This window comes from Anser brachyrhynchus (genome assembly GCF_964034855.1).
Source record: "Anser brachyrhynchus genome assembly, chromosome: 13".
Classification (NCBI taxonomy): Eukaryota; Metazoa; Chordata; class Aves; order Anseriformes; family Anatidae; genus Anser; species Anser brachyrhynchus.
Window position 1 is genome coordinate 9,186,349 of NC_137708.1, and position 19,385 is coordinate 9,205,733.

Genomic DNA, 19,385 nt, shown 5'->3' on the forward strand with positions numbered 1-19,385 from the left:
TTGATGTAAAATCTTAGGCTGTAAGTCACCATTCCATAAAGCTGGCTCAAATTTTCTATACTTGATTGAATAAAAGCTTGTTCTAGAGCAAGTAAAATGCCAGTTTCAAAGACAGATTACATTTTGTATGCATAGTCCATAAATATCTCTTCAGAGATTAAGCATTATATAACATGCATTAGAATCTGATTCTTAATTATTTAAAATGAGATTTAATATGTCTAAGATAACACAATTATTGGTAATTGCTTTGTGCATCATAAGGTCACTGTATTTTTTCAGGATCTCTTATCCCTCTGGTCGTATTATACTATTCAAGCTGTCAGTCTCTGTAGCTTGCTCAGATCCATTATTTAATATTTTTCTGTGCTTATTGTGTAGACATTTTCTTGGAACCCTGCATCTCTTCCATTCCACTTCCAGGAGAGGATTCCTTCTTTGAAACTGTCTTCTGCAAGGATGCCTGGGTTCTGTTTTTTTTTTTTAACTTCACGATTATTTTTACCCTTCTCAATTTCTGATTTGATAAATCTTTTGATCATTCTAATGTTCCGATTCACAAAAGAATATTGCACAAATAGAGTTGTGTGTCAACACAGGTGCCTCTTCTTTCTGAATTCATAGAATCGTGAAATAATCCTGAGTTTGTGAGGACCCACAAGGATCATGGAATACAACTCCTGGCTCCACATAGGATCACCCAAAAAACAAACCTTGTGTCTGAGAGCAGAGCATTTTCCAAATGCGTCTTGAACTCCAGCAGGCTTGGTGCCATGACCACTGCCCTGGGGAGCCTATTTCAGTATCCGACCACCCTCTTGGTGAAGAACCTTTTCTTGACCAGGAAAATATCCAGCCTGACCCTCCCCTGTCACAGCTTCAGTAGTGTTTCAGGTGTTTCGTCTTGTATTTTTTAAAGCCTGGCTTTTGTAAACTTTGAATTAGTGGTCTGCATATGTTGTGCTGTATGTTGCTGTACACATACTTAACAAAATGTTGCTAAGATAATAGATTTTTAGTCAACAGTTGCTTCCCCCTTTCAAGGGCATAATACCATTTCAGTGTGGAAATGTTAAGAACATCTAGCCTGATTTTCTGCGTTAGTGGAACGTTGCTGAAGAAATGGGTCTGAGAAGAACGTTCTGGCTGCCAGATCTATTGAGTCTCTTTGAGACAGGTTTAAAGTTTATTCTCTGTCTCTCTACAGCAGACATCAGAGGCAGTTGTACAAAAAGAAGGGGTAGAAAAGCTGAATGCATCCATCTTAATCACCATTTTCTTTGGTGTCCCATGGCTGTACCTCTGGCAGGGTTCATGAGTTGGCCAGGTTATGTGTCAAGTGAGAACGGGAGTGAGATGAGTGGAGGGCAAGAAAGCAAGATTTTTATTCCTTTTTGTTCCTCTGGGACAAAGCTTGAGGCTTTTTCTGTATTGCCTCTATACATAATATTCAGTAATTCCTTTGACACTTTCTCAGCTAAACAATGTTTCCCATTGATACTTCCTCTGTTTATGAATATATTAATGCCACTACTACTATATTGAAAGCCAAATTCCTGTGCTAGATTCAACATTTCTATATTCTCATTTGTTTTAAACAGCCACCGTGGAATGCTATAATCCCAGAATGAACGAATGGAGCTATGTTGCAAAAATGAATGAACCCCACTATGGTCATGCTGGAACTGTGTATGGAGGTTTAATGTATATTTCAGGTAAATAATTAATTATGTCACTTCTATCAAACAATTACTTATTTAACTTTTTCTATTTCGTGGGAGACAATAAGAATTAGTCTCTGGTCACAGTATGTTTGCTGTGATGTAAGTAGTGACACAACTTCATATGGAGCCAGTCAAATAACATATATACTGAGGAGTTTGAAAAAAAATATATATATTAGGTTATGCATTATATAATAAATAACAGCTTTTAATTGCAAAGCAGTTATTCACTTCAGCTGTCAGAATACATTTTTTTGTAGCAACAGCACATACACTAATGTGGCAGTAGCCATTAAACACATCCTTGCTGATGCATTTTGGAAAGCGTTGGATATTTTAATCCTTTGAAGAAAGACATCTGCCTTTGCTAAGGCAGATAACACAAAGGGATAAGTTGTAATGTTAATCACAGTTTACAAATGACGACTGTATTTTCATTAGCCTTTCACTGTAGTATTCTTAGTCTTAAGTGTCACCTAGGTTATAGATTCATTCTGTTTTTTACCTAAACTGGGGAAGTAGGTTTTCTGAAAGACTGGTATCTGCTCATCTTCTAAAGATTCAGCCTGTCAGTGATCTCTACTAGCTCTGTTCAAACTTTATTTTTTCTACCAGTGGTGGAAAAGATCAGATGCCGCACCTATGATTTCGGCTCATTGTTCTAAATACTTACTTTTAGGTTAGCATCTGCTGTCATCCACAAGTATTGTCCTTTCTGTGATTGTAGAGAAGGTGAAAGGAAGACATAACCCTGTGTATGTTCTACTGCAGTTTTAAGGAATGTCCACTAATATCTAAGCTGAAATTCTGTGCAGGAGGTGGGCAAGACTGTTCAGCTGTAGACAACTGGTGGGGAGATCCGCTGGAGCTGGCTGATTCTTAGGATATTTTGAGTCGGGGAGTGTGGTGGCCTTGTGCCAGTAGAAAAGGAAGAATTTGTTTCAAAATTTACTTTAAAGTACAGCTGCTTGCTTGTATTTCTATGCCTAAATCCATCGAGCTAGCTTGTAATCACTGTTTTGCTATTTGTACTCTTTTTCTTCCCCTGCTCTTCTTGTTCTATTGCAGGAAGCACATGGATATGCTCCCTAATGTGGCTGTTCATATAGATGCTGTATACTTGCCATAGATTTTTCTTTTCCTCTACCTCTCCCCTCAGTTATCCCCATGAGTCAAGACACTTAGGGGATGAAAATGTAAAGATCAGTCCTTTGTTGTTTCTTTGTCACTAGTTTCTTTATCATTAAGTTTTTCTTCAGAAAGCTCTGTGGTAAGGACCACTTAAAATGTAGTAACACTGAATCAAAAATTGAAATAAATGGATTCCTGTTTTCATGATGAAACAACCAGCAAACCAAACAAATGTTTTAAAAAATTTTGCCAAAATGAAGCACGGGTAACAATTTTTTGTTCTTTTAATCTGCCAGTAGCATTTTATATAATGAAGCACTGTATAAGACATGTCTCCTTTCTTTATTCAAATTTAAAGGAACAAGGTACATTAAAAATGTAATTTGAAGTGGAGTATGTATCTGATACTAATCTAAGACAATGTGGAGAATTTCTAAGGAAGACAGGATTCATTCACTAAAGTGTATGCTTTTGCTGCTTATTGGCTATTAGTGTAAGCACTATTCTAACGTGTCTTATTTCTTTAGGTGGAATTACACATGATACTTTCCAAAAGGAACTTATGTGTTTTGACCCTGACACAGACAAATGGACTCAGAAAGCTCCGATGACAACCGTCAGAGGTCTGCATTGCATGTGTACTGTAGGAGACAAGCTTTATGTTATTGGTGGAAATCACTTTAGAGGAACAAGTGATTATGATGATGTTCTAAGCTGTGAATATTATTCACCAACTCTAGACCAATGGACTCCAATTGCTGCCATGTTACGTGGGCAAAGTGATGTTGGGGTGGCTGTCTTTGAAAATAAAATCTATGTTGTTGGAGGATATTCTTGGAATAACCGGTGTATGGTGGAAATAGTTCAGAAATATGATCCAGAAAAAGATGAGTGGCATAAAGTATTTGACCTTCCAGAATCACTTGGTGGCATTCGAGCCTGCACTCTTACTGTTTTCCCACCAGAGGACAATACAGGGTCACCGTCTAGAGAATCTCCTCTTTCAGCACCTTAGAAACATCCCTTGACTTACGATGTTGTAGTAACACCTTTGCACTGCATCATGGAGTCTATTATTTTTCTTCAGTAGTTTCTGTTAGGCTTAGCCTACAGCATTTGGTACAATTACTGGAAAAAAAGACTTTGACATTATTTGTGCTGTTTGTCTGGCCTAGAATGTTTGTCAAGTGGTTAACAAAAAAAAATGTACTCACATGAGCCAAATGTTTAACAAATGGGAAGATATTGTCTGTAAAATGTATGAATTAGGTACGTTATTAATGTTGTGTATTGGGTGTGAGGTACCTTACAACTTAATTTGGAAGCCCAGTGAGTCACATTTGAAGACTTTGTATTGAACTCATTCTTTCACTAAATTTCATAATTAAAATCCATTTTCCTTTCATTTTTAACTGCAGATTACAAAGGGAGGTAGACTACATCAATGTTAGCTATGACAGAAAGTTGCCAAGGGGCCTGAGCTACCTCCCTCTTTTCACAGAGTATTTTTGACATATCTGTTTACCAACCTGATGTTGTGGGTTTGTTCAGAGCGTACAAAGTTTCTTAGGCAGAGGGGAGAAATAATTAAAAATATTAGTACTATACAGGAATTGGACCTTGTAGAGGCTGAGAGTTTTTTATAACGAGTGTTTTTCCTGAGTCAGTTGAGTGATGCTTCAAACACAAGATTTAAAATATTTGGGTATTTTTAATTCATGTCTTTTCAGGAATTGGCTTCCGCCTACATGGGAGCACACACTATATCAAATGGGAATTCAGTGCAGTTGTGCATTCTGTTGTACACCTGTACTGAATATAGTTAGATAAGGGCTAGAAACATTAACTTAAGCCACTGAATTTGACCGAAATTTTCCATCAGTTTAAATTTAAATCTTTTTCTCCTTTGCTGTTGAGATAACTTGCATAATGTGTCCTCTGTATAGTCTCAGTTAATAAGGTTATTTAGCACAAAGTGCAGCTTCAGCAGGAGAGCTGCTTTTGCTCAGTGAACTTGGACTACCACATTTTACCTTCTTTTGTTCAATAAAACTTTTAACTGCAGTTATTCAGTCTAAGCTACCTCATTAATGTATTTGGTTTTCTTTCTCTGCCTCACTGTATCCAGGATACGCATTACGTATATCTGTGTGGGTAGATTAATTTGCTAGGAAACCAATGCAGAAACGATCGTGAATGGGTATTGTTGACCTACTTTTAAGAAACTATTTTGGCCTGATGTGTCCATTTTATTGTTAAGGACCAGAGAAAAACAAAACACAAAAAACTGTCTTAATTCTTTTCATGGAGAACTACTGCCTATGTATGTAGCAGTGCAAATTTTATAGAAATCTTTTATCTGCTCCAAAATACAGTGCACTGCTGACAAACTGTAGCTCTGTGTGCTTATATAAGGCTAATACCATCGTGATTGTCCTAAACTTCCCATTGTGTTACAAGTGTTTTTCCTAACAAACATGGTTATAGAGGAAAATTGTTTAAATCAGCTTATTGTGCTACCTATTACCAATAACCACATAAAGCTTAATAGACGTATTGGGAGCATGCTGTTTGGATTTTGTCCCTGCTTGATGAATCAAGCAGCAGTATTATTATGGTGTCAGTTTTGGAAATACTGATATTTATTCTTTATCTAGTTTACCAGTTATGGTCACTACCAAAATGTATGCATAAGCTCTAGGTTTAGTAATTACTTTGGTTAAAATTGAAAGCAATTCCTTCTCTTAAGAAAAAAATCTTAATTCTGTGTAGCTGTGCAAGACCGTTGCAGGTGGAAGTGTTACACCAGTGGATGGATGTTCTTGGAGAACAGCCAGTCAAGATGAACAGACTTGTCACCTTAAGAATACTTCAGATGCTGTGCAAAGTGCTAGATAGGAAAATGTTGCTCTGTCACTTAAGTATGCAAGTCACATAAGTATGCGTTACATGCTACTGAATTTTTTCCAAGTCAGATACAGGATTTTAGAGACTGCTTGACTTTAAATCCTCTGAAATCCAGATTCCAACTTATTCTATTTTATTAAACAGTAAAGTAGTTGAAGTAGTTGCAACTCCTCTTGGATAATGTACAGTGTGCTGTCTGTATGCTGGGGATGAGGAGATGCACTCTTTAGAATTGGGTATCTTCACTGGTATTCTCCATTATGAAGAAGCTTTGGGTGGTTTCTCTCCATTAAGACGTGGTTAGAGGTCGGGACATCAACGTTTTGTCTGAGCCTTGAGAATAACCCAGGAGCTGGTACATTGCCGCGATGTAGAGATTTATTTTTATTTTTTAGTGATGCATTATCTCCGCTTTAGGTAGAATAGGATTTTTTTTTTTGCACATCATTTTGTCATCAGCGTTGGACACAGCATAGATTAAGTGTAGTGCTTCAATAAAATCTTTAATCTTTGAATATTTTTATATCTCCCTCTGGATTAAAGTGTTCATAATGACATTAGTTAACATACTCACCAGGTGTGAAAAGCAAACATCAAAGATTTGCCAGAGACTGCAACCTGTTTTCTTCTGTAATGCAGTATGAAATGACTTTGCCTATTGAAAGCATCTTTCTTAACCACACCATAACAAACCCTTTGTCTCTGAATCCAGAGCTGCAGGTGTGCATATAGCTGTAGCATATGTTGTCTCCAAATTCAGTAGAGCTGTTTTTATGAAGAGTAAGCCCACTGTAGCATCTAGTGCCAGCAGTGCCCAGATAATAAGCAGCCCCTTCTTTTCTCATAGATCTTGAATAATTCTATTTTGTAGTTATAGTACCTAAATTAGAAAAGCATCTGGATGAAAAGCAATTAGTAGCTATTTGATGTGAATGTGAATAAGACTACCTCAATGTGCTGGCTGGGAGAACCACTGGAGCTGTCTACCCTGTCTTTATTATGTCAGATCCACATTACAATCTCATTACAATCTTGGAATTCATTTGGACTTTTTTTTGGTTCCCAATTAGCAGCAAATGCCAGAAGTGCTCTCTTCCATCCAGAGCTCATCAAAAGATCTGGTTGATATTCTTGCAAAGAAACACAGTACTTTGAACAACTCAAGACATTCAAGACGACATTTCCCATGTGTAATGTATTGAAATAAGACAAGTGATGGGAAGAGAAAACGGAAAACCCAAGGAAAGCTTACAGAGCAGTTTCTTTGCAAAGTTCATTCTATTCTGTTATTACTACTTAACTTCCAGCTGATAATTACTGCATCTTTGCATTGGTGTTTGACTGCTGACTGCCAGTTTTTTTTAATTCTTTTGTTTTGTAGCTGGCATCTCTTGCTCCTAACCAGGATTGATAAAGCTGAAGCTTTTCTCCCTTGGTGTGAGGACCACATCACAAGAAATAGTCTGCTGGCATGTAATATTTTTTGATAAATGTAATCATAATTTAGCTTATGTGTACTTGGAAATCAGTTATATAAACAGGTTTAAGCTAGTAAAAAGGTGCATACTTGTTGAAGGAGTAATGCCTCTCCCATTTTTTAATTGCTTGCACCTTATGTGGCATTTTAGTCTGTGTGTAGTAATAGATAATCCAGAGATCTAAAGAGTAAGACTTTCTTACGTAGCACTTTACGATTTTCATGCTCTGTGTAGGTGTTACTTGCATGGTATACGTAACTTCTCAGATTTTTGTGTGCGCGCGTTAGTTAAGCCGAAATGTGAATGATTATTCCTTTGCATGTAGATAAAGGCAGAGAAGTCTTGAAATGCAGAGTTATGTATGCTTTGCTTAATAATGAGGTTCTTTGGTCCCATTACTGTTGCAGGATCTTTGATAACTGAGAAAAGGTGATCACAGTTTTGAAAACAAACGAGGGAACTGGGATGACTTCACTGACTGGCGTTGGTTCATAGGTTCCGGTCTCACACTCTGAACTTTTCTCAGCCTGTAGGCTCTATCTTTTGCTGTCCAACTCTGGTGGGCTTGCTATTTACCTCTTCAGGGTAAAACACAATGGGATTTGTTCCACAACATATCTTACCCATTAAAACAACATAGCAAGTTTTTGTCAGGAATTCCAATAATGGTAGGATAGGCAGGAGTTTTCCAGAGTTGCTTGGTGACCAAGCAGTTTGTAGACGAAAGCCCAGATAACCTGGGAGTAGTGCTAGGCAGGACCCGTGCATGGTTGACATTCCAGAAGGGATAATATGGAATGGGGATTTCCTCTTCCTGTGTGTATTATTTATGATCCTAAATGTTTTTTTCTTCATCTTTGGGAGTATTTATTGCTGCTGTTGTTTTTCACTTTATTCATTAAATGAGTAACGGTTCTGTGAACTTGGAGCAGGAGTGAGAGGTTCCATTCCTTACAAACTACATGCCATCAGACTATCCACATAATCGTTAAAAAGTTTTCTATTCAGGGCTGTGTTTCTTATCCATTTTGAAGTATTCTGTTTGTACTGTGAAAAAAATCTCAAATTAAAATGTTTGGGACTGGAAACACACAAAGCTAGTTTGAGGAGTAAAACTAATTGTAGGCAGAGAAAAGCATTTTTTTAGAGTTGGCATGGTTCAGAGGTTTATTTTGGACAATAAACTCTCAGGTTGTCTGGAATTATTTTAAATAATTTTAAGTTGGCTTAGGTGAACCAGACCTCACTTGTTCATACCTGCTTGCACTCTTAACAGGGCTATATCGCTATGTGGGCAGTGGGTGTTCTCCCTTAACTGCGGCATTCTGCACTAGCTGGGATCTGTTATTTCTGGGCAAGTGTAAAAGAACCTATCCCATCTTCCATACTGGCTGTTGGTTGATTTCAGGCAAAAACAAAGAACTTCTTGCTTGGCCATTGCCTCTGCCCTTTCTCTCTTCTGTGCCCATATGAAAATTTTAGGCAGGAGGTTCAGAACTTTGTCATTTTTTCCAGACCTCAGTGGAGAGCAAGCTTATTTACACTCAGCTGTCTGCACAACATGGTAGCAAAAAACTGTAGGAACATTTCAGATTTTAAATGCTAACTCTCAGAGCAGTATTAATGAGTTAAGGAAAAACTTAAAATCAGTCCATGTTAATGTGTTCCCAGTTATTGTTCCAAAATACTTGGCCTTTGTTATATTAACAGCTTTGTCTTTACTTCCCTTGTTAAACATCTCTAAAAAAAAATAATAATAAAAAGCTTTCTGTTTTCATTTCATTGCTTGTAACCTCTTAGAAGTGTGGAAATAACTTTCCTTACGTATTTTATCCACAAAAATAAACACCACTGATCACTTGACTCCACTTCCCATGTTTCTTATGTAGTGCCTGTCAGTCTACCATTCCAGATTTCTCATAACCCCTGCAGTTTTCGCCACTGGCTTTTGACAGCTTTCCATATCATTACAAAGTCATGCAACTCCTGCTAATGGGTGCAGGTTCCCATGCTGCATCATTACATGTGGTAAAGATGGGTCCTCCCTTTTCTTAGCAACAGAATACATCTGAAAAAAAAGTACTTTGTTGCTGTGGGGAACAGATCTACCCTGGATCAGACATTTAAATGCAAATTATTGTAGCCTGTGCTTTCTAACTTTTTCCAGTTTTGAGCATTATAGTCTTTCAGATAATTCTGCAAATAATGCCTATGTAGCTCTTTTTAAAAAAATAATGTATATGCCTTGCTAATAGGTGGGTAGAGCAATAGCTTGTGAGGTTTACTCAGTCTCTGCTTGTAAGGCTCCCTTTTGTGAGGTTTACTCAGTCTCTGCCTGTAAGGCTCCCTTTTTGCCTACAAAGACTTGCTGAGGGTGATGCTCTCCCAGCTTCAAAGGAACAAGAACCTGCATTAGGGACAGGAAAACTGAACTTGGAGGGAAAATCAAAGCAGCTTCCTAATTGCAGTTAAGAAAGAAAAGTCAACATCTGAATTTGAAAGCCCATCTTTCTAGAAAGAAAAGGAAGAGTTGCTCTCCTTTAGACATGTTCAGGATATTAGCGATGAAAAGATTGTTGCTGTAGCTAAAGACAAGTAAATCCCTATGTCTGTCCCTGTAAGAGACGGATTGATTCTGTTGGTATGCTACACTATTAACACTTGACTGTGTTTGTGATGTCTCAAGTATAACAAATGCCTCGCTTTTCTGCAGTGATCACATGGATGAAGCTCTAGTCCCCATGAGCCAGTTTTCTTTATAGTCAATTTTGAATAACGTTTTAAAATTATATAGAAAATAAGGGGATATACGTTTTTTGTAACCATTTTTTAAAGCCAGTTTCTGTTAGTGCTATAACATTGCATTTAGTTGACCCTTTCAAAGGAAAGATGAAAGGTCAGATCTTGGTTCATCATTCAGGGTTTTGTTTTTTTTTGCATTGCTGCTTTTTGTTTTTGCTGTGGAGAGTTTTAAGGAAGGGATATTTCATCCTGTGGCAAGAAGAAATGAAGGAAACATCAGATGCCAACTGGATTATAGTATATGCTGTCAGCAGCTCTGCAATTTGAGACAATTTTATGATTTACAATCCTGTCAAATTTATCTTGTTTAATAGCCCACAAGGTTTCCATTTGGCCTGCAGTGACACAGTGCTGGGAAAGTAAAAAATCAAACATTTTTGCATTATTCCCAGAGCAGTGGCTTTTGTCATATGCGGTGGAATAACAATGCGCACTTGTCTGCTCTGAGGCAGCAAGGCTTAAATCCCAGCCCTGTGCACCTGCCTTGAGGACGGATCTGCTCTCCTCAGTGGGAACAGCTGCATAATGCCAGTGACCGTTGTGCACCCGCCTCTTCCTCGGGTGAGACTCCAGCCTCAGCCCTGGAAAACTGGAGGTCACTGGAGGGATTGGGAGTGTAGGATGCCGCAGTGCCAGCTGTGCCTCTGGCGCTTTCTGAGCAGGGATGAGCAGGGCTCCTACTATGCCTCCTGTGAAGAGGGGGGGAAGCCCTGGAAATCTCTTCATCCAACAGGAATAAAGAAAAAAATTATTTATTAGTCTTTGATAGTTCATAGGAATTATTTGAATCTTGGCTCTCCAAAATGTAGGGTGAATTTTAGGTGCAGTGATTGCAAGTGGAGGTAATTATTAGAGGTTTTATAGACAAAACCACTCTGTTTTGGCACTTTACAGTCACTGCTTTAGGAGGGGGTTAATTCTGCCCAGTCTTTAAATATTTCACATGCATTTTGTCTTATTCCAGGCATGCTGGGGCATGCAGAGGCTAAGCAATTAGGAATGTGACTGTGACCTCCTTGTATCGCCAAGCATATGTCCTGTTCTTAGTGTTGCTGATGAGGGGAAAAAAAAAATGCTGCAGCCCTCATTGCTCTCCCCCTCCTTACTTTCTCTCCAAAGAAAGCCTATCCTATTTGTAAACATACATTTTCATTGGATGGGGCATTAAAGCTGGGAGCTCTAACTAGAGCTCCTCATTTTTGCTGCCTATTCCAGATCAAGATGAACTTTTTAGTCTTCTGTTAACACCATGTGGCATAAGAAGCTATGGTGTTTGATAAAGGGCAGCATCCTGCAGCTTAGGGTTACTCCAGAAAATGCAGTTCTTAAGGAATCACGTTTCACTTTCCTATTCCATATTTATACTCGTATAAATATGGACTTTCCGGAATGTGAATAATATGATAGAGATGACGTGTGTCATATGGTCTCTGGGACAAATTCCAGGTTCTTTAACAGTGCACTGGCTGAAGGGAAAAGAAGTAGTTACAATTTTGAGCAGTATATAAAATCAGTCTGTCAATAGGCAAGCAACTTTAAAAAAAAAAAATAATTGCAGGACTTACCTCTTATAGGGGCCCCTGGTCTTGAGTTTTCTCCACCTCATGCTCCACATAGAACTGGCTTTGCAATATCTAACCATTAAACCCTCTGTTCATCTTATTCCTGGCCACAGAAATGAGTTAATATTAAGTAGAGGAATGCTTCATGTGATACAAGAATGAAAGCGAATAGTGAAGATAAATCTCTATAGTACTAAAACTAACTAGCACAATGTGTACTGAGAGTGAGGGGAGAAAAATTGCTGGAAGAAGCCACAAATGTTGCAATCGGAGGGCAAAACCAGTGCATGGAGAGCAGGAGCATCATGTACCTCCAGTGATCTGTGACCTCCCAACAGCGTGGCTCTTCAACTTTACACTAAAAAGCACTGTTATCTGTTTGAGATCTAGTGAGAGCAGGTCTGAGTCTTGGAGGGGCACTGTTGGCCCTGGATGTCCACAAGCTGCATTCAAGGACTGTCACAGTCGGAGGGTGTAATGCATCTGCATTTCCTTAACTCTCCTATTTGCTAAAGGAAGACCTTTCCCTTTCTTGCACCTTTTCTAAGCCACCTGGAAAGTTTGTGGTTCCCTTACGTATAAAAAAATTTACCATGCTCTTGATGCATGTTAGGGTTTGAAGAACTTGTTTTCTTTGTCTGTTTATTCTCAACAGCCCTACACTGTCAAGTAGCTGTACTGACCACACACAGAAAGGATGGGAGAGCCTTATTAGGTGGTTTTATGAGAACAGTTCTTGAATTGGTGCAAGTAACCAAGTAACTGGGTTCATTGCAGGAGTAACTGAGTGAAGGTCTGGTGTAGTACAGACTAAATGCCTAACGCAGTGCAAGATGCCCTTCCTGTCTCTGAGACATCGCTCTTGAGCATGGGAGGCAGTTGAAACCCAGCTAGGCTTCAGCTGTGTTGAAATAGCACTGCTGTGCAAGGGGTGTGAGGACTTCCGTGCTTTCCAGATGAGTAACAAAAAATCCCGCCCGAAAAAACATGGTGGCATCTCAGCTAGCTATACTCTGAGCCAGGAGTTGTTCATCCCTTCTTTATTTTTTGTTTTGCTTTGAGAAAATAAAGCATGCAATGTGAAGACCATAGTAAGTGAGACCCTGTGTTTCTGGATTTCCTAATGCTTGAGATGCTCATTTGGGTTTATTAGGTGATTTCTTTGTTTTTCCTATTCATTGTCGCACCCTTTTGCTTGTAAAAATAGGCAGATGACCTTATGTATGACAGCTCAGAATATTGGAGGGGAGTGTTTCACCACAGGCACCTCTGCTCCTGCAGATCAGAGCAGTTGTGGTAGCCTGCGGTACCCATGGCACAGGTTCCTGTTACCATGGCATTGCAGATGTGGCATCAAGGAGAAGGTCACCAGTGCACAAGCTGAACTGCAGTAATTATTTTAGTAACTCTGCTAGCAGTAGTGGAATTGAACTGAAAGTGTTTCTGACTGAAAGAGTCAAGCTGCAAAAAGCTGTCTACTTCTTCTCTATTATTCATAAGCAACTGGGTTTCCTCCTAAATGCAGTCAATTTTGAAACCTCACCTTGTATGGAGTTGTAGGAGTTAATGTATGTCTCTAGTTTCAGAAGAATACTTTGACACTTGTAAGTATGTTGAAGCGTGCAAAGTAGCTTGCAGTCCTGTTGCGTGTCTTCTGCTGTGCTGTCTGCTCTGTATTCAGGCTGGCTTGTCTTGCTAATCACATCACATCTGTCAGCTGTCTGTGGGTAGAAACAAATTGTAAACAAGCTGTCAAGGTGGAGTAGGATAATTGTTTAAAAAGGGGGGGGGGGAACGACAAAAAATCAGACCACCTTGAATGGCTAAATAGAAAAATCGAGTGACTGAATAGCAACGAAATGTTCTTTTTCTTCTACTTTTAGTGCTTGTTCCATCATAGATGATGGCCTTTACTTCAACATGTGGTTGTAAAAATATTCACCACACTGGGCAAATATATGGCAATGCCAGCCCTGGTCGTCCTCATTGCCTGTAGGAAATGCTTTACCACTTCCAAGCAATCTCCCGTCTTTGCTTTCCATCATTAAGACACTGCAGAGGTACAGTAGTTTGCAGTGACAACTTGTTCTTAGAAAATGTACACGCGCATGAGCCATTTCACCAGCAGTGTTTGTACTGTTCAGACCTTTCAAACTGCCTGACACCTTTGTGCTTCATTTACCAGGTCTGCATAACAGGAGGACTCCAGTAATGCAAGCACATACAATGTAAGGCCAAATGTATTCTTTAACCACACGAAGAAGCTTTACAGTTTACTTGCTCAATAAAAGTAACTTTGGTTACCTGTTAGAATATGTCACCAGTAATCAGGTGCTCATATCTGAGTAACCTGATAAACATGAAGGATGTAACAAGGAAACTCCTTTCCCTCAGTTGAATAAGGTGTTAATACTCAGACGCAATGTCGTATGTTCATTTAAGGGTCATTTTCCTTCCATCCCTAGTGAATGGTATGGTACAATTTGAGATGTTTTTGTGGGGATAATAAATCAGATCTACATGTCTTGAAAAGCTATTTCAAGCAATATAAGGCTTAAAAAAAAATAATAATCTGGAGTGTATTCCTTGCATTACTACAGGCATAGGGTGGTGTGAGTTTTGTTTGTGGCTAAGCAGTGAAGGAATTTTTCTTTTTCTAAACCAAAACAATATGATAAAATTACTGGTAAAATGAGACTTTTTATGAAAACTACCATGATTTTAAAGCAACTTCAGTAAAAGTATTGCTTACGTTTTAGCCTGTTTGATGGATTCCTAGAATTTTACTGCTTAAAGAAAGTGGTGAGGCTTGTGGAAGCACTCAGTGCACGCCATGTTGCAAGGCTGCCTTGGTACCCTATAGATTCAACTCTCTCCTGTAGCTCAGCTCTCCTCCAGCAAAGGGAGCATCCTATTTGCAGTATGGCTTGCTGATGGTGTGCTCAGCATTGTCTCTCACAGCCTCCATGTCTGTCTGTTAGAGGGGCCAGATTCAGCACCGATCCACCTGGCAGCATTGGCCTGCTTCAGTTGTTGCTTGCTGCTCCTCGCTCAGCCGTGCTATTTGAATGGGTGATCTCCAAACTGGCTGCCCTTTGGGAACTGTGAAAATTACTGTGGTCACTTCATTTCCTCAATACAGAAACTAAATGAAGCAGAGAAGGCAAACAAGCTCTTGCATGCAAAGTGGTTTTTGCTGTCTAACCAGATCCCCAGAGAGGCCTAGTGCCAGATAAAATCTGAAAGTCTGGCCCTCATTTTTTTTTTGTGTGTTTTTTTTGTTGTTGTTGCTGTTGTTGTTTTGTTTTTGTTGGTGGTGTTTTTTTTGTTTTTGTTTGTTTTATACCCCCAAAGCATCGCCGTGCATTTCAAGAAGCATCATTACATCCCTTCACTGATGGGTAGTCTGTTATGACAATAAAAATAAACCTGTGGCTGTGATTGGTTTTGTCCTCCTGATGTTGTTTTTCATAGTAACTAGCTGTTTTCTCGCTTGCCCATACATCATCTGAACAAACAAATAGGTTTTGTTGCTGGTAAATATGAGGGAACAGATCTTGAGAGACAGGGGAAAGGCAGGTATTGGTTTATGCAGCAGTCAAGCCCCAGCCATTATGTAACAGTGGGGTGCCCTGACCAGCCTACTTCATGGGAGGTACTCGGTATAGTCTTAAGAATTTCCACTAGATGCTTTAAAATTTCTGTAAAATGTATCCTTTTGCAAATTAGGACTAACGTGAAAGGACTTTGCAGTGCTTGTGCTGCTTCCCACAGACTGCAGTATTTCTGCAGGGATGACGTGAAAGACCCACTTTGGGGAAATCCAACCAGTAACTGCCTGTAGATCAGAGGCCAAGTTCTTGTAATGGAGAAACATTAGAAAGCTGCAGCTTAAGCCAAAATGAGCCTGGTGTATAACTGGAGCACTTTGTGTTGTTTCCAGCTGGCACGTACCCCTGCCAGGTCAGTATGGCTTGTGTCAAGGACCTCTAAGAGGTGTCACGAGTAATGAAAGGATGCAGCTGTGGGTGTGACATGTGCTTTGAGCACAATGAGGTGTACGGTATAACTTATACATGCATGAGATTATTGCTAGCTTTTTCATGTAGTGGGTTGGGGATTTTAGGTTTAGGCATTTTGAAAAGAAAATAACATATCGTTTTGACTATTTTTACCACTCAGAAAGGCATAAAGCCATCATTTAATTTCTTTTATGTATTTTCCACATATATTAGTCTGTGCTGTTCCATTAGATAAGACTAACCATGATTTGCTAATGAGAATTACTGTATTCCTGGAGACAAACCAAGAGTATTTTTAACAAGAGGACAAACTAACGAGACCACCAACAGGAGACATGGTCACATTAAATATTGCTATTAATTTACAGACATTTTGCAAAGATTAGACATTGTAAAACCAGTACTCTTTCCAAGTAGGATAAGTATCACTGAAATTATATTTAATTGTCCACTCTAGACTTTTATGTCATTCAGTATGTCTAGCCATGCTATTAGTGACTTACGTAAGGAAAAGCCTGCTGTGACCTTACAATACACAAACCTCTAGACAAGACCCTCTCCATCCTTCTCTCAGGACAGTCTGTTGTGCAGGAATAAAGGCTTAGCATAAAAGAAAATTACTTTTAGCTGTACCAGCGGGGGGTGTGCGGGGGGTGGAAGCCTATTTCTGTGTGTAAAAGAGCCCTTGAGGCTGATGGTCTTGGAGTGGCTGCATGGGTCTGGTGGCATGGGATCCCTTGAGCTCTGCATCTGACCTACTTTCGAGAAAGCTGTGAAGCTGCCTTTGTGGAAATGGACCTGCTCTGAGGCTAGGAGGTCTCGGAAAGAGTACTGATGGGAATTAAAATGCTTCCTTTAAAATAATTAAATCCAAGGTTTAGCAGCAACTGCAAAATGGGTTAATTCCCAATTGGAGTTGCCTCTCAGTTGCCTGACCTCTTGAGAGCTGATCTGCAGAGCTTCCCCCGAACTGCACTGAATGAACTCCTGATGGCTTTTCTCCTCCAGCAGGATTAAAACTGCTGTCCCCAAATAAAAGCTGTCTTTTTCATGTAACAAGTGAGGTAGCAAGACTCACTTGTGTGGGAAAGCATGCTGATCAGATGACTCATCACCCTGGTTCGTGAAAATGATCCCTGAGGCCTGCTTACAAATGCTAAGCAATGACAAGCACGCCTGTCTGAAGCAAAATGACCACCAGAACCCTGAGGCATGCCTAAGAGTGAGACCTCAGGGTCACAGCTGGTCCCTGAGCAAAAAGCTTCGCCCTCTGTGTCCCTGTCCTTGGGGGGAGGTGCTGCAATGAAAGCTGTTCCCCAGACTGTTATTACGTTTTCCAGCTCTCATCTGTGTGGGTAACACCTGTGAATGCGTACAGGAGTTGCTGATGGCCAGCACCGTAACAGCAGCACCCACCCAGTAACAATCTGCAGCCTACAGCTGCCTGGCTTATGTGCATGGGGACCCCAGCCTGCACACGCTTGCATGTGGACGTCTCCAACAGCAGCTCCGTATCGATGAGCTCGTGTGTGCAGTGAGCTCCATGTACACAATGAATCCCACGTGTGTCCCTGTCACTCTACCCTGACAGTGGCAGGGTCTGATTATTTGCATGAGTGGAAAACCCTTGTCCTTGTATGCTATGGAAGAGCCTGGTCTGGTATCTGTTTCTCTGCAGAGAGTTGAGCTGCTCAGAATGGGATGCATGTTTCTGGGGTGCTTGTGCCTTGCTGCTTTTCCTCACCTGCATCTCACCTGAGTTACAGCCAATGTGCCCTTCTGACGCAGAAAATTTCCCTTTTCCTCTGGGCAGCGGCTGGCAGGCTGGGTGCCCTGTCCGTGGGGGGAGCAAGAGCCCAGTGTCCACCCGGGGCTGGGAGCAAGAATAGAACAGTGTGAGTGCGTCCCCAGCATGGCTCACTGAAGGCAGCAAGCCTGCAGCTGCAGTCATGATGTGCACAAGCAAAGAGAGCAAAGTTGCTGTGAGCACAAGTTATAAATATCAGAGAATCACAGAACGGTTGAAGTTGGAAAGGATCTCTAGAGTTCATGTGGTCCAACAGGTAAACTCAATATTTTTTGAAGGACAAAGTTTGCTTTATGTAATTGCTGGTAAGTAGCAGCACTGTGTTAGTTCCTTGTGTCTGACTAGAGGCAGGCCTGTTCTCTCTGGCTGATTACCTGGATAAAGCACGGAGCTTTAGCAGGAAAGACAATGAAAGCACCTGAAATGCCCAAGATGCTCTCTGCAAAGCCTCATGGATGCATGCTATAACAAGAAAATTCCAGCGATCCTCCAGCTCAAGAAATACTGATAGGATCTCCCTGCAGAAACTGCTGTTGTCATTCATCCATCACCTGATAGCATTTTGCTAAGAAAATACTAATTCTCCTCCTCCAGGTGAGGAGCCCAGAGCATGTGAGAGGGGGTGGGTGAGCAGGGTCACCAGCAACCTCGAGGGGAGCTGACCTGGCCACAGGGCTCAGCACAGCTTGGAAAGACTGAGTCTGTTTTGACTGGGAAGGAAATTACAAGACATACTAGAGGTCTAAAAACGTGAAGGAAAAGGGAATACAGCAACAGGAGCAAGGGGGTATTCAGTGAAAGGTGAAGTTGTGCAGGGAGAGAAGGGACTTTTGTATTGCTCCAGTTAGGCATCACGTTCACGGGTGTGCACTGCCTGTGTCCCGGGATGCTCCCTGTCTGGCACAGCACCAGCTCCCAGGTCGTATTTCAGAGGGTGCTGATGATGTGGGATTGCTGATAGTCATGTTCGCAGTGCTTGGGAGGGTGGCAGCTGTGCTCAGTTGCAGGGGCACAGAGGACAGGCTGCGGTCCCAGTGTACGACTGGGAGCGGAGCACTCTGGTTCCTTTGGGTCTTTGCATTTGCTGTGGTTGTGACTGTCAAAATCCATGTCATAATGAGGTTGTCATACAGAACAAAAAGTGGTATTAAATAAAACTAATAAATGTCAAAATCCATGTAAGAGGTAAAGATTAGTCATTACTTACACGCAGCATAGCACCCCCAGAACTGTAAGTTCCAGTTTTGTCTTCTCTGGCTGGCCACAGGTATGAATTCATTCAAATAGCAAGCAAAGAATTAAATGTTAATTTAACAATAACAAAAACAACAAAAACTACTAAGGAATTAGACTAGATTCTTAAATTAAATACAAACCTGTAACAAGGCTCCTCCTGAATGTCCTTACACTTTCTCCTTGACAATTCTCTGCAGTAATAAAACAAAATGCTATCAGGTGTCTCGCAAAGTGCTAAAGCAGTATCCCCTCGCAGCAGGATAGAATTGTGCTGGTTTTTATAATGTTTTTCTTTTCTGAATAAAGTTGAAAATTTCAGTTTGACTTCTTGCTTGTGCTGCAGTTGTTTTACCCAGCGTGGCTCAAGCCAGGAACAGCTGAAACTGCTGGCACGAGGAGGTGGGTTCCAGGCATGGCCTGGGCTGAACGTCATCCTTCTTCAGCCACAAAGGCTATACTCAGCAGCAAGGTATTGAGGCTTGCCTATCAGATTTTAAATAGAGCTCTGGTTTTAAAAGGCCTTTCTCTAAAGGAGCATCCGATCATGCTCCATAATTAAAGATCGCAGTCCAGCCGTCTCTGCTTGCAGAGGGGGAAGACAGCCCCGTGTGCCTCTACTCACTCCTCTCCTATCTTCCTGCCTTTGCAGGGAGACTTCAGAGACCTGTCACAAAGGAGATAAAGACAGAAGCAAATTAAGATTTAGGAATTTCTTC

The 19,385-nt window shown here is 40.5% G+C and overlaps 1 protein-coding gene and 1 long non-coding RNA gene across 9 annotated transcripts in view; one reads left to right on the forward strand and one right to left on the reverse strand.

Annotated features, from left to right (window-relative positions):
* KLHL13 (kelch like family member 13) overlaps window positions 1–4,918 on the forward strand; it is a 78,260-nt gene extending 73,342 nt beyond the window's left edge. For all 8 annotated transcript variants that reach the window (XM_080553718.1, XM_080553719.1, XM_080553720.1 and 5 more), the window contains 2 exons: window positions 1,602–1,715; window positions 3,383–4,918. In XM_080553718.1, coding sequence (XP_080409844.1) covers window positions 1,602–1,715; window positions 3,383–3,870 — 602 coding nt within the window. In that variant the 3' untranslated portion in view covers window positions 3,871–4,918. The remainder of the gene's footprint in view (window positions 1–1,601; window positions 1,716–3,382) is intronic.
* Window positions 469–19,385, reverse strand: part of LOC308177070 — a 30,007-nt gene continuing 11,090 nt past the window's right edge. Inside the window, exon 2 of the long non-coding RNA XR_013938843.1 lies at window positions 469–19,333. This is a non-coding gene — a long non-coding RNA (uncharacterized lncRNA). The remainder of the gene's footprint in view (window positions 19,334–19,385) is intronic.